The 22,874-nt window shown below is 42.4% G+C and overlaps 1 protein-coding gene across 2 annotated transcripts in view; it reads right to left on the bottom strand.

Annotated features, from left to right (window-relative positions):
- Positions 1-780: 780 nt before the first annotated feature.
- Positions 781-22,874, bottom strand: part of LOC109482358 (zinc finger protein basonuclin-2-like) — a 52,602-nt gene continuing 30,508 nt past the window's right edge. For both annotated transcript variants that reach the window (XM_019785046.1, XM_019785048.1), the window contains 2 exons: positions 10,015-10,250; positions 781-7,868 (listed from right to left, as the gene is read on the bottom strand). In XM_019785046.1, coding sequence (XP_019640605.1) covers positions 4,920-7,868; positions 10,015-10,250 — 3,185 coding nt within the window. In that variant the 3' untranslated portion in view covers positions 781-4,919. The remainder of the gene's footprint in view (positions 7,869-10,014; positions 10,251-22,874) is intronic.

Below are 22,874 nucleotides of genomic sequence, written 5' to 3' on the forward strand. Positions count from 1 at the left end.
CATTGTGATATGTCAAACTGGATAAAGTTGTAACCCCAGTGTATCCTTAGTTAACACGGTACAAAATAAAACGACTTTTTCTGTAACATAAACGTTTGATCTGTATATCCCTATAGCATACATGTACAGTGTACATACAACCATGTACTTATAATGACTCTGGCAAGTTGAACATAGAACAGCTGCTTTAACAAAGATGTCATTATATCAATTTAGGGTTCATTGCACTGATTGTTTGTAGACTCTTTAGAGTTAATCTTAGTTGAACTCTTTGCAAAAAGGTACTCTAGAACTTTTGCCTACTGGAACTAAATTTGTGCTGTAGTCGATTCAGCCCAGGTGTCTGAACAATTACTTCTGTAAGTTGTGTGTGTAACCATTTACTTGTAAAGCAAACATGCCCATATCTTTGAATGGCCAATCAGATACAATGTAGCAGGCATCACTGGTAAGTGGCAACTTGGCAGCAATTGGCCGGCAAGAAATGAGAAACCCTTTTTTACCCTCCCCCCCAAAAAACGTGTATCTCTCAGTCAGTCTCAAAAGACTATTGTACAAAAACAGGAATGTACAGTTCCTCAACAAATTGAATTCAAGCTCAAATTTAGAATATTTCAAATCCACGTTTAAGTTCATTGTTCAAAGGGGGCTTCCCTAGAATTACTGGCAGCTTGTTATTGGCGTATATGTTAATAATATGATCCTCTATAGTAGGAAGTGTTAGACCAAGAGACAAACCAATGAAAGGTCAGACAACAGCAATTCCAAGTGTACCTTACAGATACATTTATTACAGACAATATTGAAACATCACAATCTTTGAAACATGAGCAAGCTTAAAACCAATGACAATCTTTGAGAAGACATGACAATGTATGATTTTTGGTAAAATATCTCACATCTTTAAGGTAAAACCTGTGTACACAAGTACTGTTTTAAGTAAGAATTAGGCTCCACTTTTTGCCTGTGAAAGAAGAAAAAACTCAGTAGGAATGCAGGGATATCCGAAAGTCACAAAATAGCACTCTGGGGGAATAAGTCCTTATCTGCAGCGTTGTCTTTGGTATTGCTAGCGTGATTGACTTTGAAGCAAAGGGATTAGGAGGTAGTTATGTCATTTCTTTGAGGTAATAATTGGCATCAGATTTCGTGTAAACCAGGTAGATACGGGCCACCTTTCTGGTCCAAAGTGAACCCAAATGAGCCGAGAGGAAAATTGCCAAGACCGAAGTAATGTGACCCCTAATCCCGGGCTGCGTCTCAAAGAGGAAAAACCAATAAGGCGTTATCACCGAGCCTCAGTCGCTCGGGTGAGAACATCGCTTAGGAACGGTCAGCGTTAGGATTAAAATGACCACCTGCTAAGCCATTAGGGTCGCAGGAAGTACGGAATGAAAAGAGCTGTAAAACTCAGGAGACAGACAAGCAGATATTGCCAATTATTTTTTTTCAGTTGAGCTTTGTCTGTTTTTTTTGGTGACATTCAAGGCTCCCATTTTATTTGGGAACTTGATAGCGAGGAATGGCTCTTCTTGCATTGCCAGCAATACAAACTTTTACATATTAGTAGTCGTATGGTCAAACAAGCGACAATCTGGCTTAGTGAGATATGGGTAATATTTTCAATTTGATCCTCACAAAACTATTCTGAGAAAGAAAGAACATCTTGAGTATTTGCCTCCGTTGTTTAACAAAAGAAGCAGACTTCTTACAGAAGAATGGAGCAATAAAAAATACCATTTCAGACTATTTGTTTCATTGTGTGATTTTTTTTCGATTTACAAGAGACCACCAAAAAATGCCAATCGTACAAAGAAAGAGCTCGGCAATAGCAAATAGAGGCAGGTGGAATAGAAGCGTGTAGCCAATGCAAAATCAATATGTCATCATGTGGTTGGGGGGTGGCATACATCCATTTTTATCAGCGGTAGACTCGCCTTTATCCGTCAATCTCACCACAATAAGATCCGTTTTTGCTGCACTCACCACTCCGGGATGACAGATATACTAATATCACAATTGTGACACAGCTCAAATTAATCTACTTGGTCTTCCACTGCCGTCGCAACGTTGTATATCAGATTTGAGGAATGGACGCAACACGCCAAATGGAAACCAGACGTATGGGAGCCATACAAATGACGCACATACAAGGAATGCCAACAACATACAATATGATGGTGATACATCTACGTGCACTGACCATACGATATTCAATCAGACAGTCCGAAAAGGGTACCACCACAGTTGGGAGCACAGAACTGTAAAAAACATAGTTGTAGTACTTTTTTTTCTGTGCTACACGATAAAAGCAGCTTCACACTACAGCCACTGGACACAGAACCTGTGTGACCATCTACACGCATCTGGACATTTTCCTTTCCACAAATTAGACTTAGTCATTTCTTAGAAATGAATCAATGGCCAGGCCACATATATATCTGGAAGACAACAGAACGTTTTGCACATAAAGACGATACACAAAATATATATTTATAGATATATATATACATATATGTATATATCATAACAAGATGCAAAATACTGAACGGCTATGTTTTAAAACTAGCACCAGTCACAAAAATAATACTCTCGTGGTATGGTAATAATAAACATCTATGGCTACTAACCTTTCAAAAAGGTGATTTATATATAATATATTACGAAAAATAAAACCGACACATGAATGATAATTGCTTACAGACACGCTACGTATTGCTAAATATTCCAATATATGATATATAGATATTTGGAATAAATCTGAAACTCGGATAAGCAACCACCCAGCCTGCCATATATATATATTTCTAACTCCCTGAGGCGCGGCATAGGATCGGTACATACATACATGTACATACATACAGTTTCCATCTAAAGCTTTTGGAACCAGTAGTGTATTTTTTCTTTGGTATCGTTGTTGGTGTGTGTTTTTTTCTCACAACACCATCGCAAGGCAACATATAAATGAGAGAGCACTAGGCATGTAGGTCTGTCTCTCCTTGGCTAACGTATTGATCCGGGCAGGTCATTTCCTAGCACAGTGCTCCTGCACATACTCTGCCCACTGGGAAAACTAGTGCATTACTCTCTACCTGACAGCCGTCCTAATTCCACCTAGTCAATTGGTCTAATATTGATAACACGATAAACCATATGGCAGAGAGCTCAATAAATTGGCACATCAAAATACTTCTCTCAGCTCTTGTTACATTCATTATCATTGGCTGCTCCAGTGCAACTGTGAAGCTATAGAAAACGAATGACACGAATCACAGTGTAGACACAAATTTGGCATTATACTGTACAATAGCCATACCTTCAGGGCACACAGTGCTTCTTTGATATGCAAAATCACTGTGTAGTATGTATATAAATATCTCTGTTTTTCTCTCTCAAACAACACACGACTGATGGGCTAATGGTCATGCACACACAGCAACAGTGGTTGTGGTACAAAAGTCTTTGGTTTACATTCTTCTGACACTGAACCCTAACTAACTACATAGTGCTGCCAAACCTCCTTATGAGAGCTGGGAGGCTGTGTTGAACTTAAAGCGTACATGTACAATGTAGTTCGTAACGTTTCAGAAACACAAAACACACACGACCTCAGGTCTTTTCGAGCACGATCAGGAACAAGAAACACAACGCCACAGAGAAAAAAAAAAAAAAAACATGGACAAATACTAGAGTACAGAACAGTATGAACTTGCACCACCGGAGCACACAACAATTATTAGTAGGAAAAATTGATACACATCTTGGGTAACAATTGAAAAAGCAGAACAGCTTTCCTCCCGCTTATTATTTATCTAAGTGACATTTACCCTTATAATCCTCGTCTCTACAAACTGTCCAACAAATTGACTCTATTTCTGAATTGGTGCTTGCCTTTTTTTCACACAGATAGAAACATGTCTCCAGCATATGTGCAGGACAACACTTTGCTGCTTACAGTGTGGTACGAAATATAGTGCCTTTGGTCTTCTCTCAGTAGTATATTAAAGCTTCTGTACAAATACTCTTTGGTTTGGAACGTGGGGCTCAAATCTGATCCATTGTGAGGCATTTCTGTGATTCGTTCCGGTTCAAACCAGACTGAACTCACTTCAGCAGCATCCAACAAATGTATTCTACTTCTCTCTTTTCTTTTTTCAGCTTCAGTCATACAAAATGGTTTCTCCAAATTTGGCTAATAGGATCAAAGACCACGAAACTCGGTAACCAAATGAACTTTAGATTGCCAAGAAAAAAATCTCCATTGTGTCTTGCAAATATTGCAAACCCTTATTTAGTGTGTACTTTACCTATCATAGCCCTGTTATCATTGTCATGATAGAGGCTGAGTACACAGAGTGCTGAACAACTATCACTTTAAACGGATTGTGCTGTGCTTGTGGATTCGGACTAAAGTCTAATCTTTGGTATAGTCCTCTCTACATCTTTATTGCCGTGCATCCGTTTCGGATTCATTTTCCGTTGTAGAAATAAACTTTGCCAAATCAACAACAGATTTATAAATTTCAGTCTTTGGTATCTCTTGACAAAATCACAATAAAATGTCGCCTTTTGGAGACAGGTCTAAACAAATCTACACATTAACTTGCCAGGCCTTTGACAACGAGACATGACCTTTCGAATTCTGTCAGCAATCGAACAAGTTTGAGCCCCAGTTGTGTGGAAGAAACGTGCAGCCCCCGTCGGCGGACAGTCAGAGGTTCTTATGCAGGTTGGGGTTCTGGCTGTGCCGATTGCGACTGCGGACTGAAGAGAACATCATGTTGCACCCGGGGACCTTACACTTGTGCATCTCGCGCAGGTGCACCGTCCTGTAATGCACGCGGAGGGTGCTCTTGTTGCTGTACAGCTTGTGGCAAAGGTTGCAGACAATGGAACTATTCTTGTAGAAACTTGCAGGTTTAAAATGAGGTAGTGTTACTCTGTTCGCTGGACCCGACCATCTGCGGTAGTCTCTCCCCTCCGTTAGAGGCGAAGACTTCGCTACTGTCCGGGCTACTTCTCTCGTCCATGTCTTCCCCGTCAATGGTTACACTAACGTCGTCGCTTTCATCCGCATCGGCCTCAGAACCGTGGGATGGAGGGTTCTTGTCCTCGAAGTCTGGTTGGTCACTGTGTAACAACGCAGGGTTATCTTCCTCGTCCGGTTCACTTCCTCTTGTGCGCAGGTCAATAGCGCTGGAGTCGTGCGCGTTGTTTTCGTGGGACTTGCTGCTAACCTCTCCGTTGACAGCTGCTTTGCACGACACGTCTTCCTCTTCAGGGTCCTCTCCGGTTCTACCGTCGCCCTCCTTGCTCTCCATGCCGGGGTTGTTGTAGTCCTCTCTGTAAGATGGGATTCTCTGGACGTCGTGACCAAAGTGGGGGAGGACAGTAAAGTCTGGTATTCGCCCGTCCCCGTTCGTCATAGGCAAGGCCAGACCCTGGCTGCCGTATATCTTTGCGAGGAACTCGTCCCGAAGACTCTGACCGTAGCCGAAGCCGGCCTTGGTGCCGTCGGTCATGTCTCTTGTGAGGAGCTTGCGGTGGAGGTTGATGTTCGCACTGTGCCTGTCCCGGCTGCGCTTGGATGGGAACGTCGCGTTGCACCCGTCCACCGTGCAGGTGTGCATTTCCTTCAGGTGCACATTTTTGTAATGCAACTTCACACTGTATGTACTCTTGAAGGTCTTGCTGCACACGTGGCACGTCTTGGAGTTGAAGGCCATGCCGTCCGGGGACTCGTTTCCGGAGCGGTCGGAGGGGCTCTGGTTCACCTCCATCCTGGCCGCGTGCACTTCGCTGTAGGGACTGTGCATCAGGCTCTGCGGTAAGCCCATCTCGGGAATGGCTTTCTGCCCGTACAGGTATGGGTACAGGGGACTCGTCTCAAAGGGAGACCCTTTCAGGAAGGAGCCGTAAAGGCTCAGACTGTCCGGCTGGTCGGGAATCTCCTGCTTGATTTTCTGCACTGGAATGAAGCTGTTGACGCCTGACATCTCGGTGCCAAGGTTGTAGAGCCCGAAGTTAGCAGCCAATCGGGTCGCGACGTCGGACAATGTTTCTTTGGTATGCCCGCTACCGGGGTTTTCGTGTCCGTTACAGGAATAAGTGTCCTCATCTGACTGCTCGTCTCGTTTATCTTCCTCTTCTTTTCTGCAGTCCTCATCTTTGTTTTCTAGCATCTCTTCCATTTTCCGATCCTCATTGGCACCGTCATGTTCATTGTCAATTTTGGGACTACTGCCCGTCTCCCCTTCTTCGTGAGAATTCACCTTCTTGTCGTCGAGTTGGTCGGGACTTTCCCGCAATGTGCTGTCGCTCTCTGCGTACTCTTCCTCTTCTTGGGTACATTTTTCAGGCGGTTTGCTCTTTCTCTTTCTGACCTGCTCCTGGCTGAGCTCCGTGCCGTCCTCCCCACCGCCTCCTCTCTCCTCCTCTTCCCCTTCTTCGTTTTCTTCCTCTCCCTTCTCGCTAACCACCGTGGAAACACTGTCCTCCATGTCCTCTATCTCCTCCGTGACTTTGGTGAGCTTAATAGGGGTGCTGGACTTTCTAGACTTCTTCTTTGGAATGATGTCGTTCTGTGGCAGGGGTATTGAGGGGAGGGAGACGGGGGGAAGGGGGCTGGAGGCTGAGGAGGGGGTGGAGATGGGGATCGTGGGGGCGATGGGCATGGGGATGGCGGTGTGACCGCCCATATGCGCCAGGGCGTCGGTGACCCCGACAAGCGCCCGGTGGAACATGCTGGTGCTCCAAATGGCGTCGAAGTGAGGGGTGGGGGTGAGCGCCGCCGGGCTGGTGGAGATGGGAGGAGACGACTCTCTGGAGGCACAGGGAGCCGAGGTGATGGTTAGGGGGGAGATGGTGGTGGCGATGTGCTGAGCTAAGGGGGAAGAGGTGCAGGAGGACGGGGGCTTTGTGCTGTCGATCATGTTACGGACCGTGTTCGTGTTGCCCTCGCGGTTCTTCCGCAGCATGGGCATGTGTAGCCGGGGGTTCGGGTTCGCACTGTGTCTGTTCCTGCTGCGTAGGGAGCTGAACACCATGTTGCAGCCCTCTATCGTGCACTTGTGCTTGATCTTCAGGTGGACGGAGCTGTAGTGTATCTTCAGCGTCCCCTTGTCGTAGAAGCTCTTGCCGCAGGACGGGCACATGACCCTGTTGGAGTGGGCGTGGCCGCGATACATGCTCCACCTTCTCTTCGGGTCGGTGTGAACCTTACGGAGGCTCTTCAGCTTCATCTCGGCGTAGTGCGAGTGCCCGTGCTGGGACGTGGGGACCACCTGGCCCTCCATGCTGTGGGGAGAGTTTACCGAGGACTCCAGGCCCAGCTTGGCCCGTATGTCGGCCTGCTCCTGCTGGATGGTGGTCATGCTTTTCTCCACTCTGCTGCCGGGTTCAGATTTCACAGGGGACACAGCCTGCGGCGTTGGAGAGGGGTTCTCTGTAGACACCGCGAGGTGCGGCTCGATCACCAGACCATTTGGGGTGACCGACGTCGGCGGGTAGTTCTCGAGTAGAGGCGGCGGGGTGGTGGTTATTCTGGCGGAGGGCGGCACGCTGACGGCCACGCTGTCGTTACTATGTGTGCTTGCGGTGGACGTGGCGTCGGTGTGGGGGGAGAGGACAGGGCTGCGGGAGTGCCCGGGGCTGCGCAGCCTGCTGTGGGTGCTCTCGATAAACGCCCGGATGTCGGACTCAGTCTTTGGCGGGCTGCAGCAGGCCCCGACGGTCCCGTCCTTCGCGTGCATGAACATGAGCTCCACGATGGACTTGGTCTCGCCGAATCTCAGGAACTGCTGCATGGTGATGATCTCCTCGTCCCGGCTGGCGATGATCCACTGCTCCAGAACCTTCCCCTGGCAGTCCTGCACAACACAACAACAGGACACTGTTAGCATGGAAGGTCCTGCACAACACAACACAACAACAAGAACAGGAAACTGTTAGCATGGAAGGTCCTGCACAACACAACACAACAACAAGAACAGGAAACTGTTAGCATGGAAGGTCCTGCACAACACAACACAACAACAAAAAAGGACACTATTACAACATGTAGCATGAAAGCTCATCTGTGTTGGTACCGGTACATTCCACAATGAAGACGAATAGTTAGTACTTTTGTTCAACACAATATACTGTTGCTCACCTCAAATTTTTGGTCGCACCTTCCTCAGGAGTTCAGGAGTGCTCAAAGTAATCATTTCACTCCTGAGGAGGGTCGACGGATGTGCAACCGAAAATTTGAGGTGAGCAACAGTATATTGTGTTTAACAAAATACTAAGTATCTGTGAATAATTTCAACAGGTTGGTTAATGATTGAATAACAAAATTCACAACCACTTGTTAAGCACGAACCGACTTTTCAATGTCTGTCTGTCATCTCAATCAGGGCAACTAGTAACACCTACAATGTATCTTCAGTGCACAGCTAAAAGTCATAATTGCCCCGATGAAGGCATTCAAATGTCGGCTCTAAATGAGTTAAGTGGTTGTGAATGCAGAACGTTGCTATTCACTACTAAATGCATGCTTTGACAGTCTTCAAACTAGAAGAGAACAAGAAATGGTCATGCCTTGATTTAAGTACCAGAGTTTAAAATCAATCCAGGAATGAGGGTTAAAAATATCATGTAGGTTTTTCAATGCTTACCTGTGGTTAACCTCAATTACGTTAAAGTTTGTAAACATACGGATTAAAACACATGTACATTTTGCAGTGGTGTAAGAGAAAACAACAATACCATTCTCAGCCTTATCAAAAAAGGAAATACTGTAATTGTTTTTTTCTCATCACTGAATGACCAAGGACAAAATGATAACTAGGACATACATTGTATAAGCACCTGTACATGAAAAGAGAGAGTGAGTGTGATGAGTGTATTAAATGTAGACTACATCATGCAAGTATTACATCAAGGCATGAAATACCAACTTGCAACTTGTAGGTAAAACTAAAATCATAAGCTGAAAAGGTTTTAAAAAAGGTAAATAAAGGTAAAGATTAAGTCGTTCCCACCTGCAGGATGTATCCCATGACATATGAATGCAAGGATTCTTGCACAGGTTTGACAGTATACACAGTACATGTACATGTAGGTAAAAGTCATTCCTACCTGCAGTATGTAGAGGTGGCCACTTCTACAGGTTTGACTGTACGATGTATATCAGTGGCCATTTGTTATGTAGAAATGGTGACTTGTATAGTATACAATATGTACACTGTAAGTTTAACTGTACATAAAAAAAACAGTACTGTATTACTCAAGCAACTGGATATCGATTTTGGACCGTCTGACTGTTTCCAAAATCCTATTCAGTTGTTTGAGTAACTGTTTTTTGGCGTATCTTATTTCCTGGATGTCTAACCTTCGACTTAACTGTATAATATTATGGTAAGTGGTAGGTAAATGGTACATGTAAATTGTTCTTACCTGGAGTATGTATCCCCTGACATAGTACAGGTTTGACAGTATATACAGTATGTAGATGTAGGTAATATTTACCTGGAGTATGTATCCCCTGACGTAGTACAGGTTTGACAGTATATACAGTATGTACATTTGTAGATGTAGGTAATATTTACCTGCAGTATGTATCCCCTGACGTAGTACAGGTTTGACAGTGTACACAGCACATGTACGTACAGGTACTACTAGTAATGTTTAAGTTGCTCCTACCTGCAGGATGTATCCCCTGACGTAGTACAGGATTAGTATATACAAATGTACATGTAGGTAATGGTAAGTTGTCCCTACCTGTAGTATGTATCCCCTGACGTAGTACAGGTTTGACAGTATATACATAATATAAATATACAGTTACTGTAGATGTAGGTAATATTTACCTGCAGGATGTATCCCCTGACGTAGTCCTCGTATGTCCAGCCCAGCCCCTATATACTATACCAGTGCTTTACCAACCTGATGACACAGCTATTTTTGGTAACTTGCATGTACATGAAGGTACAAACAATGTATTAAAATGGTACATTTGTAAGTTCTTCCCACCTGCAGGATGTATCCCCTGACGTAGTCCTCGTATGTCCAGCCCAGCCCGTGGAGGATCTGCAGCACCTCCTCCTGCTTCAGCACGCTGAACAGTCGGTCCAGCAGGATCTTCAGCCGGATGGGCGTGGCCTGCGTCCCGTACAGCACCAGGCTCGCGATGTCGAACACGACATTCGATTGCACGATTTCCGGTTGCGTTGAGGTATAGAGGTGCCGAGTGCTGAGCTTGTCCAGAGCTGAGAGTTCGAAAGGTTCAAGTCTCAGTTCTCAAAGTTAGAGAGGATGGCGGTGAAAGGAAGGGAGGGAGGACGAAAGAAAAGGAAAAAAACAACAACGAAAAACTGGAAATGAACACGTTTTGGTCATCATGCAACAACAAACCGGAATGTATCAATGAATCAACATGCAGACTGGAGACGGTTCCCACCAGGATTGGAATCCGGCTGTGTCTTGTGAGAGAAACCAGCGGATCTTTTTCCTGGCTGGCGGAATATTTGGACTTTTGTGAGTGCTGTTGACGGCGGTGGAGTCCCCACCAGAGTCAACAGTGTAAGCGACCGTGGCAGAAACTACCCCTGCTAAGAGGGTCTTATCGTCTTGTGTTATGATAAAAATTCCATGCTGTTTCCTACTTGTGCTATAGGAACATCAGATTTTTTACATAGATGTATGTGATGAAGAAAAAAATGTCTCATTGTAAAAGGGAACCAAAATTTTATGGTGAACAGTGGATTCAATTCTAAGGAATGGCCACTACTATAATTGTAACTACACAATCTTACAAAGTATATGTAGTAAAACAATAATGTATATGTACGTACACGGTGGAGATAAACATTTTGAATGAACAAGCCGCAATTTAATTCCGGAAAAACAATTTAATTCCGGACTCCAGGCCAATAACTCCAGAATGCTTTACTCGATTAAGTTTATATTTTTTATGAGTACATACCAGAGGGTGACAATTATGCGGAACGCGTCAATTGGTCCCTAGGGAGTAGTCCAATTATATATAATTATACTATAATTATCTATAATTATGTATAATGATTTGTCCATTATACATAATTATATATATGCCTTTTTACCATTATACATAATTATATATAACCACCTTCCCCATTATATATAATGATACATAACCCCTTTCGCCATTATACATAATTATACATAACCCATTTCCCCATTATATATAATTATACATATCTCTTATAACCATTATACATAAATATATATATCTGTTTTCGCCATTATATATAATTGCACACAACTATTCTAACTATTATACATATCCCTTTAACCATTATACATAACTATGTATAGTATCATACATAATTATATATAATTATACATAATTATACATAATTATACATATTTATACATAATTATACATATTCTTCTTGACCATTATACATAATCATGCATAGTCTACGATATATTTGATATTGACGTTATGACTGATGTGAAATTCTGTTAACATCTCTACATGATTTCCCATATTAATGGGAGTGAACCATTCTGATATCAATTTCAAAACAAACAAGAGTGAGCAGTACGGAAACACATACAAAGGGGGCTCCAAGGAATCGAATCCGGGTCCCTACGCCATACCCGCTAGGCCAAAAGGTCCAGGACCCATCAGATGAGTCAGTTGGTAGTACTTGAAACCTCACTGTTCCACTACTCCCCCTTTTCTTTGTAAGATTTGTCCTCAAATCTGAAGCACACAGAAACCAACTGTGGCCAAGGAGGTATGACCTTGCTGAAACACACGAGGCGGGATCGAGAAAAGAACCTTGACCCTGGAGATTGAACCTTGGTCGCCAGCTTACAAACCTCTAACCACTAGGCCAAGAGGTCCAGGACTCGTCAAATGAATCAGTTGGTAGCACAAATTAATCTGACTGGGTTACGTAAAGAGTTGCACAACTGTTACTGATAATGTCATCCGTCTGCCCATTTTCCTGGTAGAGCATGTGATGGTAACTGTTGCAGAATTGTACAACCAATGACATTATACACAGTGTATAATGTACAACATTCAAAAAAAGGATTTCCATACTGTTGACACAAAAATTAATGTTACCAATTTCACAAACTACATTCTGATTGAGTATAAAATCTAATAAGTCAAGACAATGTTCATCACCCCCATGAAACTCCTTCCTCTTCGCCCCCGCCGTTCTGCTTCGCCCCCGCCCCGTTGCACAAATCCTTCCTATTCAAAAGTTTACCCCTACCTCACGGCCCGTCAGTGGTTCTTACGTTTATAAGTACTGGCGTTTATAAGTACAGCCGTGAGTGAAATTTCCCGCCAGTACTTATAAACGTAAGAACCACTGACGGGCCGTGAGGTAGGGGTAAACTTTTGAATGGGAAGGATTTGTGCAACGCCACTTGGCAGAAAGGTGGTCCAGAATGTTTGCCGGAGCATGGGCTACTTTAAATTTGGCGGCACAGCCTTTATTGTTATTTTGCAGACGATTTTCGTGTCGACTGTGAGCTTTGCCGGCATTGGGGGCTAAGCAGAAGGACGGGGGCAAAGCAGAATTGCGCCGGGGGCGTAGAGGAACGACGGGGGCGAAGCAGATTTTTTGCGGGGGCAAAGCAGAACGGGGCGGGGGCGAAGCAGAACGGCGGGGGCGAAGAGGAAGGAGTTTCATGGGGGTGTTCATAGGCTTACAAAAGAAATTTCTAGCACAGTTGTTGTAGCAGTTTTGTTTTGGAGTTTTGCAATGCCCATTATTCTGGATCAAGGAAGGGTAGTTGTTGTTTGCATTTTAATTGACAGGGAGGAGAAGTCATTTACCAACACCCCACCCCTCCCATTACACAAGGTTTACCAACTGGTACAAGCAAGGAGGTTAAATACACTTGTATTTAACCTCCTTGGTACACTTAGGGTTGACTTCCTGAGGTCTAAAAAAATGTGACAAAACCAAACACAATTTTTACTCAAAGATATGTTAGAGGAAAAAAGTATCCTTTTTAAAAATCTTAGGAAAGCATCTACTAAGAATGGAAAAAAGTGTTTTTCACACCTTTTGGATAAAGAGGAGGCATTGTGCCTTTTACATGTAGTTTGTAGTTTAATACTTTTCATCTGTAGTCTACATGTACAATGCTGTGTGCCAATGTCCTCTATGGTGCATCTCGACTAACCAAATGGTCTTTACCCATGTCCAATGAGCAGTTTGTCACAAGTTGTGCTTTCACCTCCCCTCTTCATTCTCACACAATTATGTGATGATTTTGATTGAAGGCATGCCAGCCTTGGGGACCTTCCAGGTCATTTTTTCCTGGTTTCCGTGATTAACACACATGCATGATGTGCTAGTTGTCTTTTGACAGTATAATGCATAATTCAGGAAACTTTTTTTCTTGGGGAATATTTCAGTATTCTAGATCTGATGCCCAAATCCCTCTAAACGTGTATATAAGCTACTACTATTACTACAGCAAGGAGCCACTGTGAGTGAACTGAGTTTTGATTTTATTTGTATGGTAGTCAATATTCACTGAAGGAGGCCATACCAGTGATATTGGATTTACTTCTTTCTTGCACCTCCTTGGAAATTTCTTTAATTATTCTACTCGAGGACCTTTTCTTATGCGGGGTCAAACTTAGGTCAGCCCTTGTCATAGACATGCAAATGAATGAAGTTGAACAAATTATCCCATAGGGTCCTGTCAGGATGATTCTGCAAGAAACAGGAGCCGAGCAAGTAGAAACAGATAAAAAACCCACTGGTCCCGGGACGGGGTTCGAACCCACGACCAAACTTGGGCACCAGTCCACATGCTGACGCTCTATTACCACTCGGCCGAAAAGGTCTAGACCCCTCGGCTGGGTCAGCTGGTAGTGCCTATAAACCCCCCACTGTTACAATCCTGGTAGCTGGGTTTAAAAGCCAAAAAGAAAGGAGGTTGATTTTTAGCCTCCTTGCAGATAGATATCATTCTCTGATCAGAAAATTTTATATAATTTTCATCCCCACAACTAAAATATACTAGAGATTATGTTACTTGTTACAGAAGTTTCAAAAATTCACATATTTTAGATTTTGTACAAGTTGTTATTTTCCAAGAATATAAATGTCCCAGCACAATCTGGATACCAGACTGTTCCCAGGGATTACAGTGTATCATAATGTCCTTGATCATATCAAGGACTCCTCGCCTATCCATTGGCCAACGTGTCCCCAAGGAATTTATCTGTGGGGCAAGAGGATATTAAAAAAATGGAGTGTATTGGCCGCCTGTCCATTGGCCTCCTGTTTACGTTACAATGTTGACAACGTTGAACCTTTAATCATATGTCCTTGCTTCAATCAAGGAGTTGAGAATCAAAAAGATTGATTTTAAACTTCATTTGTTGAATATATTGTTTACAAATTAGTTTCTAAACGACTGCAAGATAGGCCGGGAGCATAACATCCTTCTGTCCTCTTGCTTCAATGGAGCAAGGACATTATACACAGTATAATGTCCTTGAATGGAGGAAATAGCTTTCTTGCAGAGACCAAAGAGGTTCCTGCATAAACACACCATTTGTTTTTGGTAGCTGAATTAGCCATGCAAAATAGGAAATAGCACCCTGCCATGAAAATTAGCCATTGAGTGACAGATGCCATTGTCCCTGTAAAGAGCTTGTTGGGGAAAGGAGACACACATCATGGTACAAAACAGGATTTTCCACCTTTCCATATTGGGGCAATTGTGAAAATCTTTTGTCAGAAAAAATTGGCCAATGCATCATCAAAACTTAAAAGTCTGACCCTTACAGCTACACATTTCTAAAATGGTCCTAAATGTGCATTGAGTTGTGTTCTAGCCTGTCTTATCTGGAGGACCCCTGTTGAAATTGATATTGACGCAAGAGAACTGAATAATCTCCAAGCAGATCATATGGTGGCAACTGGCAAGGCAGTATCCAGGAGATACAGTCCATTAGCCAATGTAACAGAAGTGGCATAGAACAGGAGTTGGAAAAGGAAAAAAGTGCATTGATGGGCTGGATGCCAAGTTCTAGATTCTCCACTGTTACGTCGTTATACGTTGCAAAAGTTCTTGACAGAAAATTTGGAGATAGAAATATGAACATGTTCACAAGTTTTACGTACTAATACTAGAAAAATACTCTGTGATGCACATGTACCTAAAAAGCGGATAAACTCCAGTGGCTAAGGGACATTTCTCTGGCCAATGGAATACAATGTACTGCCTTGCCACCGTATGATCTGCTTGGAGATTATCACAACTTTCCCTGCATGGAGGAGCCCCATCCCAACAGATCCTAGCCTAGGGCGCAATAGGTAGCCTCCTTCGCAGTCTTGTTGGGCGTCGGCGTTATTTTTTCTCTGAGCGACGCGAGTAATATGCGGCCGCGAGGGACGATTTGCTGCCGAGGGAGTTTTTGCCACGGAGAGAAGGTTTCGCGCTCCACCTTCTCTCCGTGGCAAAAACTCCCTTGGCAGCAAATCGTCCCTCGCGGCCGCATATTACTCGCGTCGCTCAGAGAAAAAATAACGCCGACGCCCAACAAGACTGCGAAGGAGGCTAGCAATAGGGTGGCATAAGACAGTATCAAATTAGCCAGGCAGATAATCCTTTAAATTTGGACCAAGAATACTTGTATAATGGACCTCTCTGTCCAATACTCAGAGTCCAGTTGGACCCTCTCTGTCGAAAGAATTATTTCCTGGTGTAACAGTGGGGGTTTATTTTACTTGCTCCTCCTGTTTCTTACACTGGCCAATTTGATACTGTATTATGCCACCCTAGGATCTGCTTGGAGATTCGCAACAGTTGGGAACTTTAAGCTTTTCATCAGTTTCATTCTTTGAATCACAATTTCCTATACTAAATATTTTCCGTCATCTTCTTGTTTGAATCACCAGTGACCAGCTATGCCATAAATGCTGTAGAGGGGAGGAAATGTTGGCAGCAGCCAGGATCTGTGATTAATTAGCCACCCACTGTGTTAGCCAGGCCTATTGTTAGCCAACAGTTCTTCCTAGGATCAGTCTCACTGTGGATCAGTCTGAAGCCAGGGGTAACATGCAGCTGCTAAGCCTTGATTCCAGACCCATAGCACATTGGGCTAAAGTTATAATAACACACAGAGTAACTTTGGGCCCAGTGTGTTATGGGTCTGGCATCCAGACTATAGCTGCTTGGCACAACCCACTTTGTTTTTCTACCTCCATGATCACAATAAACTCACCCCCCCCCCTCCCTGACTACCTTGAATCCAAGCAGAGGTTTGGGTTTTGGCTTATTTTTAGGCGTTTTCATCGGGCATCCTTTTTTGTACAGGTATCTTTTTATACAGCAACAAGTTGGGTTGGCATCATTAAAAAAAACATTGCGAAAAAGTGATAAAAGTTCTAAACACACACCAAAACTCAAACCTCTGCTTGGAGAGTAGTTCCTGACTGTATTTACAAATGCTGTGTTCATAAAAATACTACTAGTAATTAATTGTCAATTGTGAAGTGCAAGTAAAAGGCAACGTTGTAGCAATTCAAGCCAGTGAGGGAGAATCAGGAGCCTCATTTGAGCCACTGGACCTCCTGGGACCTCCTGGGATCACACCTATCATCTACATGTCCAGTAGGCCTTGAAGGACTAGACACAAGCTACCATCTGTGCACCAACTTGGGGCATCCTTATTGTAAACTCCCCATACAAATGTCAAAACTTTTTACATATGTGGCTATGCCAATGGGCTTTTTAGTCACAAAGGAGAGCCATGATAGAAAATCTGGTCAGCATTTGGCGGTGTTTGAAGTGACTACAATATACTATTCTTTGTCTACCCCTTTCATGAAGTTGGTATAGTCCTCAATTTGGGTCTCAAAATCATATCTGCCAGCCCAGCCTGTGCCAGCCCTGGCTTGCTCTCTGGCTCCCTGCCTGGCATGTGGTAAATTGGGGACAGTGAACTGCCTAGAACTGTTGAAAGGAATTTTAATACCTGCCAGAAAATCATAGAAAGTTTAGTTGTACTACAAAATGCATAGTGCTACATTGTAGAAATAAGGATACAAGCAAAACAACTACACAGAACTTTCTTGAAAGTGTAAGGAACAAGGTTGTTTTGTTATTTGATCCTTCAATATAACATTACATGTATATCATTTTGATACTGAAAAGGGTCAAGATTTGCCCACTATGGGGAAAATGGGTTTCAGTAACTGCCTGTATTGTTTTGTTCCCTTTGTAGGCTCCCATATTCCTCACTACACTAAAAATTGTCTCCTAAAAGTCCAATGTGACAGCAGGGATCACCCATCCCAGGAAGGGGTAGTTTGTTCACATTGGATAGGCTGGAGTATTCAACATGTTGAAAGAGTGTTGTCATCATTATTTTGCAAAGATCTGAAGAAAACACAGCCATAGAGAATATCTTCCTAGAAGGAAATAGCTGTAGTCGGGTACATGTGCCTGTGGCTGCACTCAAGCACACTGGTGTAGGAAATTTCTGACCCTTTCATAAACAACATGGGCATGCTTCTAGAGTTATCCCTGCATAGTATTACAAGTAGGATGAGAGATACACATGTAGGTTTGCTAAACATTTCAGCTCAAAAGTAACTTTTTGGACTACAGGTATAGTTTTGAATCCTTCTGGTACTCTAGTCTCAAGCTTGGGATAACAATAACAGCTATGCAGTCTTGAAAGTTCATCTCCCCCTATAACCTTGAGCTGACGGTGTAGAATTCATTCCTTACAGTTTATTGGCACCTTACCCCTACTACCTTATAATTACCCCTACCCTGGGCTGTCTGTAGTAAAATTTCCTTGGAGGCATGTGTTTGTTTTGCCAGATGCATGGCCCTTGGGAATCTGTAATACTGGTGGGACGTCCTTACTACATGTATCATGGCATGGGGTGGGGTTGACAAATAGGTTCTCCGCCCATCCAATCTCTTATGAACTCTTGCTGGAGACTGTAAAACACCAGGAATCCATACTTTCCAAACAGAGGTTTGGGGGTATTTTTGGCGTCTTTTTAGTTTTATTTATCAGGGTTTCTTTAATGGAACTGGAATTCTCCCCCCAAAAACCCTGATAAAAAAGCCTAAAAACACGCCAAAATAACCCCAAACTTCGGCCAAAGCCCAAACCTCTGCTTGGAGAGTAGGAATCCACACAGGAGACAGGGTTGCACATGCTAAGTGGTTCATGATCTAATGCTTGGCTTCTCTACTTCACTGATTATTAGATTGTTTGTTGAATTCCAAATGAAAATATTAGTCAGAGCAACCTATTGGTAAAAAGACCTTTTACAAAGTGGCTAACATTATAGAATAGTTCATAAACTTGGCTGAAATCTGTTCGATCTTAAATTTCAATTGTTTCTTATTTTAATCAATTTCAATGTATTATACAGATAGAATACTACACGGTGTATTCCGTATCGCCCGACAGCGGGTCGGATCGCCCAACGGCTGAAGGTGGATCTGTTGTAATTTGTGCAAAGTTTTTGCCCATGGTTTGGGTGCTGTTCCCATGACCCTGGAGGTATGACGTCTGATAGTAGGTTGATTGTAGCCCACAGACCAGGTTTTGTCGATGTCGCAAATTGATATCAGAATGGTTCACTGCCATTAATATGGGGAATCATGTAGAGATGTTAACAGAATTTCACATCAGTCATAACGTCAATATTAAATATATCGTAGACTATGCATGATTATGTATAATGGTCAATAGGAATATATATGATTATGTATAATAATGTATAATTATACATAATTATATATAATTATGTATAATAATAATATATAATTATGTATAATACTTAACATAGTTATGTATAATGGTGAAAAGGGATATGTATAATGGTTAGAATAGTTGTGTGCCATTATGTATAATGGTGAAAACAGATATATATATTTATGTATAATGGTTAACAGAGATATGTATAATTATGTATAATGGGGAAATGGGTTATCTATAATTATGTATAATGGGGAAAGGGGTTATGTATCATTATATATAATGGGGAAAGGGGTTATATATAATTATGTATAATGGTAAAAAGGCATATATATAATTATGTATAATGGACAAATCATTATGTATAATTATAGATAATTATAGTATAATTATATATAATTGGACTACTCCCTAGGGACCAATTGACGCGTTCCGCATAATTGTCACCCTCTGGTATGTACTCATAAAAAATATAAACTTAATCGAGTAAAGCATTCTGGAGTTATTGGCATGGAGTCCGGAATTAAATTGTTTTTCCGGAATTAAATTGCGGCTTGTTAATGAAAAATGGATTCAAAGGAATGGCCACTACTATTGTAACTACACACTGTACACAGTCAAGCAATAATGTTACTATAATATAAACATATTAGACACAATTTGCTTTCAGTACTATAACTATTCTACAGTACGATGATAACATGCAACAAAGCAACAAGGGAGCAACATACATTTGTAAGCTTTGCACTACTAAAAGAACTATGACAAACAAGCAAACATAGAGATATACAAATACACATGCAGACACATGGTGTATACAGCACGAAACAGTTTGGACATGTGGTAAAATATCAGCTACAGTACTGATAAGACTCTAATACAGATCAAGATATATAATGTCATGCATGTAACAGGGGCCTAGGTATCATTCAGCCTTTGACAGAACACCTAGCAAAAAGGTGTTCCATTGCATGTTTTGAACCTTTCCTTCTGTCACAGACATTTTGACACACTTTGCAACGGTCACTAGTACACGTTTCACTGTATTTCAATGGCCAGATGTTCCTTCTGTAGAGGTGGTGGCTTGTACAGCTATGACTGTATATCAATGACCAGGTGGTCCTTATAGAGAGCTGGGCACTAGTACAGGTTTGACTGTGTATCAAAGGCCAGGTGGTCCTTGATATGTAGAGGTGGTTAGTTGTACAGGTTTATCTGTATACCGAAAGGCTAGGTGGTCCTTTGAGTTTTCCCTCGATCCTCATTTCCCCTTTATCCAGTTTCCCCCACTGTCCAAGCACCGGGGCTTTGTCGGGGGTCCGAATAATGACTTTGAACATTTTATGACAGCGGAAAGCCATTTCCGAGTCTGACCATTAGTATGTATACCAAGGGACACATCGGGTCAGAAATAGGGTGTCCATCCACAGCTCCGGGGCAAAGGTGGACCTTTATTACTTCACAACTAGCGGCCACTGGATTAAATCTGAACAGATTGGAAATTCAGGACTTGGCTCTCGGCTGGACAACATTAATGAAATGTTGTAGGTTGACCACAAGGAGGTACATACTGTACATGTACATCATTTAGTATAGCTAGTATCAATATGGATTAGAGTAGTGTAGTGTATTTTAGTATAGTTCATGTATCTACCCTTGTTGTTTCTTCTTGGATTAAATCTGAACAGATTGGAAATTCAGGACTTGGCTCTCGGCTGGACAACACTAATGAAATGTTGTAGGCTGACCACAAGGAGGTACATACAATGTACATCATTTAGTGTAGCTAGTATCATTATGGATTAGCTCTGTTCTGTATTATATTTATAGTATAGTTCATGTACATGTATCTACCCTTGTTGTTTCTTCTTGGATTAAATCTGAACAGGTTGGAAGTTCAGGACTTGGCTCTCGGCCGGACAACACTAATGAAATGTTGTAGGTTGACCACAAGGATGTACATGTACATGTACCTGCTTGCCTTGTTTGAATGTGGTTCATCAGTAGACATATTTCACAATGAAAAGTAAAATAACGGTAGCCAGCTTACCAAAGAAACCTATTTTCGCTTTTGTTTTCTCTGCAAATAGTATTTGTGAGAGGACAAAAGAGACTCCACTCCTAAAATACACGTAGGTTTGGTAACCTGGCTAACTGTAGATGTTTCTCTTCAAAACCCAAAGCAAGTACATTTTAGATTAAAAATGTCAAGTCTTGCGTCATTATTATGTTGAACAGATTTCAATAAAAAAGAATTCCAGCTTTAGTCCAATGGAACAATTTTTACCTGGTAGAATCCATGACAGTGAAAATGAAGACTAGTGAAAAAGATTTGAAGTGAAAAATACCAGTATGGCAATTTTGAAATTTGGCAACCTACTGGTCATCAACAAATTTTGCCAAAGGTTGTTGAATGTGTAACTTAAAGACTAGCTTAAAGAATAGAAATTTGCAATGGATGATTATTTTACTATGTATTGTCATGTTTTCTTTCAGGACCTGATTTTTCTATCTACCTTTTAACAAATTTCAAAACAGAAGTCTTAGGCACAGTACTAAGAGAAGAACTGATGCCAGTTGTACTTGTTTAATTGTTGGTCACATTGCCAAGACCTTCAGTAAGTTAACCCTGAGTGAGTTTATCAGCGGTAACCACTCTTCCTGAGCAAGTACAAGGTCAAGTTCCCATGGTACAGCAGGAAGGAAACCCAAACAACTGTGGAAAACCCTCTCTACACCTCTGTGGTATTATGGTGTTTTAGGAGAGAAGATACAAACAACATAAAATTATTTTAACATAGATCTCATACAATGACCTCAACTAGTAAAGACCTATGGAATTTAGCTTGTGATTCTTGCCTGTATGATAATGTGCAAATATTGTGTTTCAACTTTGGGAATATAGCATGTGTCTCAACACTTCAATTAAAATTTTTTCTTGTGTTGTTGTAGAAATAAATCAGGGTCTTTAAAAATAGTAGTAAAGAGGATGCAATACAAACTACAGACAGACATGTTAGAGATGGGACTGGAAGTTATCATGCTACAGTGAAAGCTACCCTTTTGCACACAGGTACTCTACTTATACAGCCCAAACCTTATGACTCTGGTTAGACAATTAGCTACATCATCAAATTCCGTCTCAAAACAGCCCTAAGAGTAATAAAAGTAAAGTACCCCGAGTTTAATGAACTACCCGGCAGTTTGTCTGAATGTTTATTTTGGAATCTCAGACTATAAAAACTGACACATGCTACTGGTCTATTCTTCACATTTCCTCTGTTCAACATCATTTATTTGTACAGGTTAACATGAAAGGCACTTATAAAAATCTTTCACATATTTGCTGATACATGTAAATGTCACATTTAGTTACACCTTTATTTCTTCTGTCTAGTATGTTAAAGAATGGACAATCTAAGCCACAACCAAGTCCAGCACTTAACACGACGGCTGAAAGCCCCATTGCATAGCATGCAGACACTCAGGGTCCTATTTGGCCCAGATAGGACAGATGGAATTTGTATAATGCACGCGTACAGCCACAAAGCGGGTGACCCTGGCTTTTCAGAGACGTCGGCCCAAGGTGGACCAGAGGTTGGCTGTGTTTGGTTTGGAGACTACAGACGGTGCCCCCCGCCTGTGGTCTGAACCGTGGGGAGTGCCAAGCAGCACCACTGCACACAAACACCACTTTTCCACACTGCACTGATTAGATGCATTCATGTAGTCTGGTTGCCAGACTGTTTCCAGGGCCTACACGGCAGACTGTTTCCTAGCCTGGGTGCCAGACTGTTTCCAGGGACTACACAGCGGACACTGTTTCCAGGGGCAGCATACAGGCTAGCTTCTTGGCTCTGAAAACTACCATAGACACTCCCCCCTCTAGATAGACAGTAGATCCTGGTGTCATACTCAACTCTGGGATTGGGGCTTCCCCCAGCTGCAGCTCAAGAGATCCAGAGTACAGTATTGTGCCAAGCGGGGGTCTGGTATCCAGGCTAACCGTTTCCAGGGCCTACATGTTTCCAGGGCCTACACAGGCTAGCTCTTCAGCTCCAGGGCCAACATGCCCCCAAAGAAATTTTTCCCACAGCCCCAGTGCTAAACCTTGTTTCTTTGCATGTTGGCA

This window comes from Branchiostoma belcheri, unplaced genomic scaffold, assembly GCF_001625305.1.
Source record: "Branchiostoma belcheri isolate BF01 breed outbred unplaced genomic scaffold, Haploidv18h27 scaffold6, whole genome shotgun sequence".
Lineage (NCBI taxonomy): Eukaryota > Metazoa > Chordata > Leptocardii > Amphioxiformes > Branchiostomatidae > Branchiostoma > Branchiostoma belcheri.